Source organism: Sycon ciliatum, chromosome 2, assembly GCF_964019385.1.
Source record: "Sycon ciliatum chromosome 2, ocSycCili1.1, whole genome shotgun sequence".
Taxonomy (NCBI): domain Eukaryota; kingdom Metazoa; phylum Porifera; class Calcarea; order Leucosolenida; family Sycettidae; genus Sycon; species Sycon ciliatum.
The window spans coordinates 38,197,625-38,207,179 of record NC_088644.1 but is presented as its reverse complement, the minus strand read 5'-3'; the positions used below and the strand labels follow the sequence as shown (position 1 = coordinate 38,207,179).

The 9,555-nt window shown below is 47.9% G+C and overlaps 1 protein-coding gene across 1 annotated transcript in view; it reads left to right on the top strand.

Annotated features, from left to right (window-relative positions):
• Positions 1–1,032: 1,032 nt before the first annotated feature.
• The window catches only part of LOC135809973 (tyrosine-protein phosphatase non-receptor type 13-like), a 54,490-nt gene continuing 45,967 nt past the window's right edge, over positions 1,033–9,555 (top strand). Inside the window, exons 1-10 of the mRNA XM_065323425.1 lie at positions 1,033–1,310; positions 3,171–3,434; positions 3,783–3,862; positions 4,398–4,463; positions 4,789–4,965; positions 5,294–6,643; positions 7,046–7,109; positions 8,423–8,715; positions 9,076–9,174; positions 9,521–9,555. The exon at positions 9,521–9,555 is cut by the window's right edge and continues 56 nt beyond it. Coding sequence (XP_065179497.1) covers positions 3,179–3,434; positions 3,783–3,862; positions 4,398–4,463; positions 4,789–4,965; positions 5,294–6,643; positions 7,046–7,109; positions 8,423–8,715; positions 9,076–9,174; positions 9,521–9,555 — 2,420 coding nt within the window. The 5' untranslated portion in view covers positions 1,033–1,310; positions 3,171–3,178. The remainder of the gene's footprint in view (positions 1,311–3,170; positions 3,435–3,782; positions 3,863–4,397; positions 4,464–4,788; positions 4,966–5,293; positions 6,644–7,045; positions 7,110–8,422; positions 8,716–9,075; positions 9,175–9,520) is intronic.

Sequence of the window (9,555 nt, the reverse complement as noted above, 5' to 3'; positions counted from 1 at the left end):
AATAATGAGGCCCATATTGTGAATGTCATTTCGTTTGAGGGGGGAGGGAGGGGGGTCAGGCCCGAAACTCACGGTCTTCGTTTCGGGGGCTTCTGCGAACTTTTGCGATGGTCCCTTTAATAGCGAACTGGATTGCGAACTTTCGCATTTTTCGTTCGGAAAAGTAGTCGGAACACGAATCGCGGATTCGTGTAAGGACAGTCATAAATTTACTACGCTATACTGTCTGCAGACTCTGCACACAATGGACGACGTGTCAACGTCATGCATGTGCGAAGTCTGTTTGCTAATCCTTCTCATAACGCGAATTCCGTCATTGAGTTCGACTTTCCTTGGAGAGCGAACGCGAACGCGAATTTCGTCTTGCTAATCCTCCGTAATGTGTATGAACGGTCTTATTCTCTGAAGGAACCCATGCTCAGCCAAGCCACAGCAACATCAAGAACACTGATACAACAGTACACACTGCTGTTTGAGTTTTGGGGTTAAGACCTTGGACCACCGGTAACCGCTGGAGGAGGGCACACATCTTTTAAACCCAACCTCGCCTCGCCTGTCCCTTACTAGGCAGAAGGCTTACATTTGTAGTTGTGTGCGGGTGTAGCAGCAGTGGACAGCTGTACTGTCATCGGTGCTGTGGGGCTGGGGAGTCTTTTGTCGTTTTGGGTCTTTTGACATGTGGACGTCAGTCCATCCAGCTGCCAGGTCTTTATGTAGTCCCGGACTACATGTAGGCTAGAGTCTAGACTGGAAGCACTCGGCCATGCACGCAGAGCATTTGCGTCAGATCAGACTGAGCTCTTGACACTGAGCCGAGCATGGCATTGTTTAGTTTACAGACAGTTGGGTGTACCTGGTATACGGGTAAATCTACGCCAAGCGTCGTTCGCACCTCGTTGCTAGGTCAGCGCTGCGGTAGCAACACAATCTGCCATAATGAGAATCCCGGGTTTCTGGGATGAACAGTCAGGTCAGCCAGTGCAGTACAGATAGTGCAGACTCGGTGCGCGGACTCAGTGTGTGTGGATCATTGTGGTGTCGTTATCCAGGCCCAACCGCTATTCTCGAGGCCGAACCCAACGATTTGTAAAAAAAGATAGCCAACTATTTGTTGGTTTGAAGAGGCACCTTTTGCCTGTCTTGTCCCCATGGATTCCCGATGCTGTCTGGTTTCAGAAGTAGCGTAGAACCACTTTGGGAAGCACCTTGCTCTGTTCCTGGCTTCGAGCGAGTTTGGTGCCGCTCGGACTATCGGGCGGTTGGACGGTTTCTTCCCTCGCAAGTGCCACGAACGCTAGCTCTCATGAAAGGTAAGGCCCTGAATGAGCTCGTCATGAAGCTTCCTTGTTGACGTTAGCGAAGCCCAAACAGCGATGTGAGGCGCTGGCCAATGTCGGCGGCGTTTGTGGGCATACGTGACCATCTATCGCGGGACAGTTTCAAGATTTGGACCATTCGCCGGCATGTGGTCCGTCAGTTCCATTTTGAGTAATGGTATTACAATGCCATCAGATAAACATTCAGCTGGCATGCAGGCAGGGCCAAGAGCGTTTCATTGCGAAGACGTGAAGTGCCAGCTAAACCGAAACGTGTCCTTTAACTCTCCTCAAGTAGTTACCTCCTCGAAGGGCGCAATGCGAAGATTCGGACGCGCTACAATAGCATTTGTCTTGGATTTGGGGATGTGGGCAGGGCAAATTTCACTCCATACCTTCTTCACGATTGCCAGTGCCAACACGAGCAGATACACACAAAAATGAGGCACTTGGAACGTGCAGTCTCGGAATGAATAATGAGATGCTTTGCGCTAAACTGCAGGGGGTAACACGAATCCAGAGAGCTGACGTCAGTGTTGTGTTTCGCACTCACTCTGCCTGTGGGCTTCACTCCAGTCAGATCATCCCTGATTACATTGGATATTCTGGAAATCCTCAGTTTGTGTATAGAATTATGCTGACCTTTCATACAAACTTCCAGTCAACTTGCCCATCATGCTGGCGGTTTATACTGGGCATATAAACCTCATACAAACCCCATATAGACCACCACCATACAAACTCCTTTTTAGAGATTGAGAATGTATGAAGGTCAGCATAAGTATAATACATCCCACTAGTACGCTTGGACGTGAAATATAAACCGACATACAAACCTCGGCTTCGCCTCGGTTTGTATGTCGGTTTATATTTCACGTACAAGCGTACTGTTGGGTTGTATTATATACGTATGTCATGTACTTGTAGCATACAACTACAGTCTTCAATCACTTGAATTGTCATAGGTCTGGATGGTAGTGAATGTTGCAAGTCCATTCCAGCAAGGAAAGTTAACTGTACGTTTCACACTCAAATCACCGTGCATTTAAAAGTTCCCAAAAGGTCCAGTTGATGTTTGTTGCCCTAGACTATGGAGATACCGTGGTGGATCCAGTGATTGGCACGAGAGTCTTGTGCTACCCCTTGCACTGACGGCGAGGAAGCTTGCAGCCAGTGTATCAATCACGCCCGCCACCAATGGGGTTCAGCACAAAGTCAGAGACTGCATTCTCACATTTTAAAATGATGTGTTAGTTCTCAATTATGTGTGCTATGCGTCGGCCTATTTGCTGGAGACGTGTCAGTTCACGAATGTATTGTTGTTGACACTGATTTAGCCTATTGTATAGTAGAGGGTGGTAAAGCATCATATGTCACATTTAAAAATGTTTTTCATTGTTTGCCATACACGAGGCTTTGGAAGTCTGCCTGGAATACTAGTAGATCTATCTCCCTCCAGAACAGGACTTCCAGGGGATGGTATTTCTCTGTTACCCTAATGCTTTCAAGGGGTTCCCCACCCCTGCAATGGGCTTTGCCATGCATGGCCCAACTCCTCGAACCGGGCAAGGAGAAACCCCAGGATCAGACTAGCGATGGCTGAACTTAAGCCTTGACCTCCTCCTGGGTCTGGTACTGAGTGCTGGCCATGCGTCATGTTACCATTCAGTTGTATATTGGCATATTTATGGATTCACCTCGTTATTGGCATATTGATATGCCTGTCTTTGTATAAAAGAAAGTGGGGGTTTGTCAACTGAATAGAGCGGTTGTCAGTTGACAAACCCCCTTTTCTTTCATAATGCAGTTGCGTGATGTCTACACCTTTCTTACTGTCTTTCTGTCTTTGTACAGGTTGAGAAATGCCGTCGACCGTAGTCAGCCCGCACAATGGCAGCGCGGGCCTGGAGGTCACGCTGGCTGAGGTTCTGGCCGCGCGCCAGTCTCCGCTCAGCGACTCCGACCTGTGGAGCGTGCTGTTCGCCTCCTGCCACAGCCTGGACACGCGCATGCAGTCGGACAGTACGACGTGGCGCAACGGCCCCACGCTGCAGATCACGCCGGACAACACCATGCTGTCGCATCAAGGCGCAATCTCGTTCAACAAGGGAGCACAGGGTAAGACTTAGCACGGTATACACGCTGATCACACCGGCCAAATGACAGTCACATTGTGTTGTCACTTCTTATAATTATCTTCCATTTTTCTGATGAAACTGGCTTCCAGTGGAAAACCGCTGTGATGGTTTTGTCCGTTAAACAGTGCATTTTAGTGTGGCTCTTTTGATTTCTGTATGTTTAGTGTGAGGTCACTACTCTGTGGTTTCGCACACAACCTTGGGAAACTGCTGAGCTGTACAGTTTGGGGCACGAGATTCTGTGTCCTATTGAACACACTGCTTGTCCTGCCCTGTCTTGCTCTGTCCTGCCCTGTCTTTTCCTGCCTTGCCCTGTCATCCGAAACAGACCGCAAGAAGCCAGGCACGTTTGCCCCGTCCGAGTTTCTCTCCCCATCGCGCGGTCAGGGCAGAACTGCTGTCGAAAAGGTAAGTCTAGTGTGTCCGGGCTCATTCCGGTAGCGGGAAAAAGCATGAAGGAACTGCAAGAAGAATAGCGATTCGCAATTTGCATTTTGCTTTTGATGCGTTTGTTCGTACGAGTATGGCCTAGAAAAGGTATGGTCATGTTCTTCACCAAGCAACGTAGATGTAAAGAGCTGTGCAAGACTTGTGTAACACGCTCTTCCGTCCTCTACCACTGTACGCTGAGGGAATAGCGAGGGTATGAACTGCGCTCGACGCCCCATATTGGACACAATGCATGACGTGAGCCCCGGCGCCAGACATTTCACAGTGCCTTGTCTCTTGCAGCTACATGTTCATGTAGCCAAAGTCCGCATTGAGGTGCGCAAGGTTTGAAAAAGTCCAAAAAAAGAGTGATTCTACATGCCTTGATATGCCTGTGTCATGTGCTCTTCCTAACAGCAATACCACCGTCATTCTTTCATGCAAGAAGTGTTGATCATGCATACACACATGGATTAATAATGCTATGATTGTTCCTTCTTGTTGCCTTTTGCAGATGTACATTTACTCACTAGGGATGACGCTGTACTCGGCAGCCGACTTCAATGTGCCTGATGGACAGGTATGCATGACATGTGGTTTGGTAGAGTTCATTCTCATGAGGTTTTGGCTAGTCATACACTTCCCTAAGGGAATGGCCAGCTGAAGGTGGTATGATTAGCTCCCCAAATTGGTATTGAAGAATATGGTGAAATCTTCAGCTCCTGGGGGTTTGTTTGAATGTTGCACTGCTGTTGATTCACTGCAATGCAGGAGATGAATTTGAACGACGGGCTAGAAATTGATGTATTAGCTCCCCAGCCTGATGTTAAAGAATATGGTGAAAGTCTTCAACTCCCGGTGGTTTGTTTTGAACGTTTAACTGCTGTTGATTCACTGCGATGCAGGAAATGAATTTAAGTGAGGAGCTAGAAACGACACTGCTGAATATGTGTGAGGACACGGCGGATCTGCGACCAAGCCTGGCTGACATCATGCAAGCATGCCGCGGACACTGTACGGATAGCTACGAGCAGTGCATCATGTCCTTGGTGTCTGTTGTCCTTGGGAGCTTCACGAACTCGGTAAGACGCCTGTGCAAGCTTGCGAAGGTGCTTGCTTATAAGACGATGAGGTGTAAAGCAAGGAGGAAAAGAGCTACTTGATGCACTGTTTTTTTTCATTTTATTTCGGCGAGTAATACTGAATACTGAATATCAACAATAATGATGCACCAAACACATACAGGAAAGAGGTGCAAAGTTTCTTGACACCAATACCCCTGCAAAAATCGAACTCACTGTTCCTAACCTTTTGTTGTTCAGCTGCCCAGTTAAAAATACGTTGTGCAATTCCTGGATACCTTTTCCTACTAATATTATCTTCATTGTTTTTCTCTCTCACGTGCTGCAGCTTGATCGGGTAATGAAAGCCGGTGAGGAGGATCAGGCGGGCAGCTTTTCCGAGATACCACCCTACACTGCAGGACGCCTTCCAGAAGGGTTCATTTCGCCGGAGCGGGACAGTGTGTTTCCTGCACCTGCAGTGGCAGTATCACCACCAGGTCGTATGCAGCCACCGCAGCACCAGCCCGTGCAGCAGCCAAGGCGAGAGAGCGGCTACGCGTCTGCTTCGCTGACCAACTCAAACGAGTCCAGTCACCTGAGGTCGGCAGTTGTAGCGCAGCAACCTGTGGCGGGAGTGGCACCGGTGGGACAGTGGAAGCCTGCCGCTAAGCAGCTTCAAGCAATGACCAGCACCAGTTCTGAGGATGAAGCATACACTGGTCGTCATCCTAGGCAGGTTCGGAAAGACAGCTTAGACGTGACACGCATTCACAGTGCCAAGAGCTCTCACAAGAAGCGATCGCCGAAAGCTCAGCCTCGGCCGCATTCCAAGAATTACCCTGAAGGTGGTAGCCGATTCAGTGGGTCGCATGTAACTCAGAGATCATCAATGCCAGACTCCAGCAATAGTGGTGTTGGAAATGATCAGTCTTTATCTTCTGTGTACCCATCAGCTCGTCAGATGGGTAATGGTGGCCACCAGCAATTTAGTGATCCCATGATTGTTCCCATAAGTCCTCTATTCAAGGTATTGCCATCACCAATGCAGACTTCTAGTACCACCATTGATGGTCCAGTACCCGAGGAAGTCAATGCTTCTGTTTCAGCAGTCGTGAGTCCTGCTCAGCCACAGGAACTTGCTGGATTTTCATCGCAGATAGCCCGCGAAGCACTCCGCCGTACCGAGAGTAGAGATCAGGCAAAGTTCAACGCCCAGCTGCACAGTCTCGAGAAGAACCCTGGGCGAGGAGCGTCGCACCGTGTCCTGGACAATATCCTCCACTATGATCCCCATGGTAACGAGGCAGACGCTAACCCGGTGATGCGGCATGCATTGCTCAACTCCATGCTAGGCGATGAGAATCCGACGACGTCGAGAGACGCCACTGGTGTGTTCGTGGGCGATACCGTGCAGGTGAGGGGCATGGACCATGCACCTAAGGCAACAGAAACTATCCCCGAGGAGCGGCCGTCTTCAATAGTGTCAGTGACAAGTGCCGTTGCTTCGAGTTCCGCTGCCCGAACCAATGGCTCCGTGCACAGCCCCAGAGTCCTGCAAACGGATGAAGAGGAGGCTGAGCAGCGATCAATGGAACACAAAGACAGCTTGATGATGGAGAAGATGTACAGTGTTCAGACAGCCAAGCGGGAAGCCAGGGAAGCCAAGAAACGCGATCTCTCTCCTGTACCATCAGAGGTGAGCCGAGTGTCTTGTTCATTTGTTACATCACAAATGCATATGCTTGTGTGTGTATGTGTGTGCGTGTGTGTGTGTGTGTGTGTATGTGTGTGTGCGTGTGTGTGTGTGCTTTTTCTTTGGAATTGGTAAGTGAAAATAGTAAATGAACATGTGTACACAAACACATGGGAAATTTATGACTCTATGACAAATCTCTCACTTTGTTCAATTTCAAAATGGATGCATACACATACTGTGTGCATGGGTCAAATCAGATAGAGAGCTGGCGCGTGAATGTGCGCTTGACCGGAATGCCAAGGAATTCCCTTGCCAACCCACTGCTGCAGCCTTTGAGACTACAGTTGCATGATATATGTGTAAAGAATTGTAACTTGTGTGTGTGTTGTTGTTTGTGTTCAGTCGACAATGCCCACCTCCACGAGTTCGTCTCCAGAGCAGAGGCAACAGATCTTGTCCTCGAAAGGTAAGAACAAGCAAGCCTACGGCTGGGTTGCATTACAGTATCCATTACTGATATTTGAAACTCGGATGTTGAGCCATAAATAAATGTAGAAGAGAAAAGGACATATCGATACGAGTTAAGAGTAACTCTCCATCACTGTAACATGATACTATATACAGTCAGAAAGTGCAATAACTAGGCACAAAACTGACAGAGTACTGAAACATTCGACGTCCTGACACCTAGCTTCAACACATCTCCGTAGCGCTAACCGACAGCCTTCCAACTTGGAAGGTTCAAGGTTATGGAAAGACCAAAGAGGGGAAGGCAAGCGCAACGAAAATGAGCAAAAGCTACAGTCCCAACGGAACAAAGAATGTCGATTGTTACTGGACGATGACGAGACCAGTACGATATTTGACAAAGCGGTCTAACTACAATTCGAAGCAGCAAAGCAGCACACCACCCAACTTGGGTGGGTCATAAATATCAAAGATAAATAAAGAAAGGGAAGCTTTGCGAAAACGAATTGTACAAGCCGAAAGCCAAACTCCTACAGTACTCCTCATGCATGACATTGTGATGGACTAGTTGACTACAAAACAAGTTGTTTCACACGACGTACGTTTCGCCGTATGGTTCGTGACGGCTCATCAGGTGTGCAATTTGAAACTCGGATGTTGAGCCATAAATAAATGTAGAAGAGAAAAGGACATATCGATACGAGTTAAGAGTAACTCTCCATCACTGTAACATGATACTATATACAGTCAGAAAGTGCAATAACTAGGCACAAAACTGACAGAGTACTGAAACATTCGACGTCCTGACACCTAGCTTCAACACATCTCCGTAGCGCTAACCGACAGCCTTCCAACTTGGAAGGTTCAAGGTTATGGAAAGACCAAAGAGGGGAAGGCAACTCTGTCTGTACTCTGTCAGTTTTGTGCCTAGTTATTGCACTTTCTGACTGTATATAGTATCATGTTACAGTGATGGAGAGTTACTCTTAACTCGTATCGATATGTCCATTACTGATATGCTTAGCAATTTCCTCCTCGATTTGCTCGTGGTGACTTGCGCTGCATTCAGGGCATCACGTATAAGGTATTGTGACTTTGCTGGTGAGCCATGCGATTCTTTATTTGCCTTTGACCGTTGAAATTAATTTTCCTAAGTTTTCGATGTGCACCGAAGTCTGAGATGCGTCTGAGTCATCTTAATTATCGCATCGAAAATGAGAAAATCAATAGTGATGGGAACTTCAACTTTAACTTCAGCTTCAGGAGGTTTTGTGTTTAGACATTGATTTTCCTTACCTATCCGATCTGCAGCAACAACACCGTCACAATCTGGTGCAGTGGAGATAGCCGGCAAGCAGAGCAAGCCGGGATCACTTGCGTTGAGCCGCACTGTATCACCGGCAAGTGGTGGCAGCGACGATGTGTTCGACGATGACCGAGGCTTCTTGCCCACCAGCCCCAAGGACTTCTTCCAGCGCGAACGCGCCGAATCCATCACCAAGCTCAAGGGCTTCTTTGGTGCGGACTTCAGCAAGTTTGACGACGGGGAAAAGCGACGGCCCAGCAACCTGGAGGAACGCCCACTCCATGTAACCATCAAAAGAGTAAGTTTACTAAGTCAGCTCATTGCTTTCTGAGGTATTCAGTCACCACTTGGTGCTTGAGCGATGCTCTCAAATCTTCCATGATTGCCATGGCTACAAGAACTGAGACTCTGCAGCCAGCAATGCCCATAGGCTGTGAATAAGAGGGTGTTCTGGAGCAATGATCGTGGAAGTGTATTGCATTTTCCAGGGTAATGAAAAGGAGTTTGCAATCACGTTAGTAGACTCGTGCAGCTTGTCATCGGAGAATATGGAGGTTGACCTGTCTCCGAATAACCAATCCCAGTACGGTGTCGGATTTGATTGTTGGTATCGTTATGAACACCATCCTGTACCTATTGGGCTGCTCAATGTTTTTAGCATGACCGAGTGTCGGTGTTCAACATGGACATGCCTCCTCAGCGACGGTCAGTAACCGTGGTACTGCTTGATGGCAAGCAGCTCTCTGTCTATGTGGAGGTATGATCATTACTCCTTGGTGAATACGTTCTGTCTGATGTCATCTCTGTGGAGCTTGGTGCTGTTATTTGCATGTGCATCAGTTCCTAGTTATAACAATCCCTAACTCCTTGACTGTTTTCTGATGATCGCTTAGTGCATGATCGGAAACTCGGAGTTAAAACACTGTTTTCATCCTCTTGTTATTGTTTTGAACTAGCTCTGCCTTTCGATATTGAGCACTCTATTGGACAGCCTGGAACCTCTCTGTTTTAATAACATTCCTTATTGTAAAGCACTATCCTGTACATGGCACCAACTGTACGTTTCACATGCTGTTTTGCAATCTATTTCCCTATTGTGACAGATTGATTCTACAGGTCAGGAGGTGTTTGACCAGGT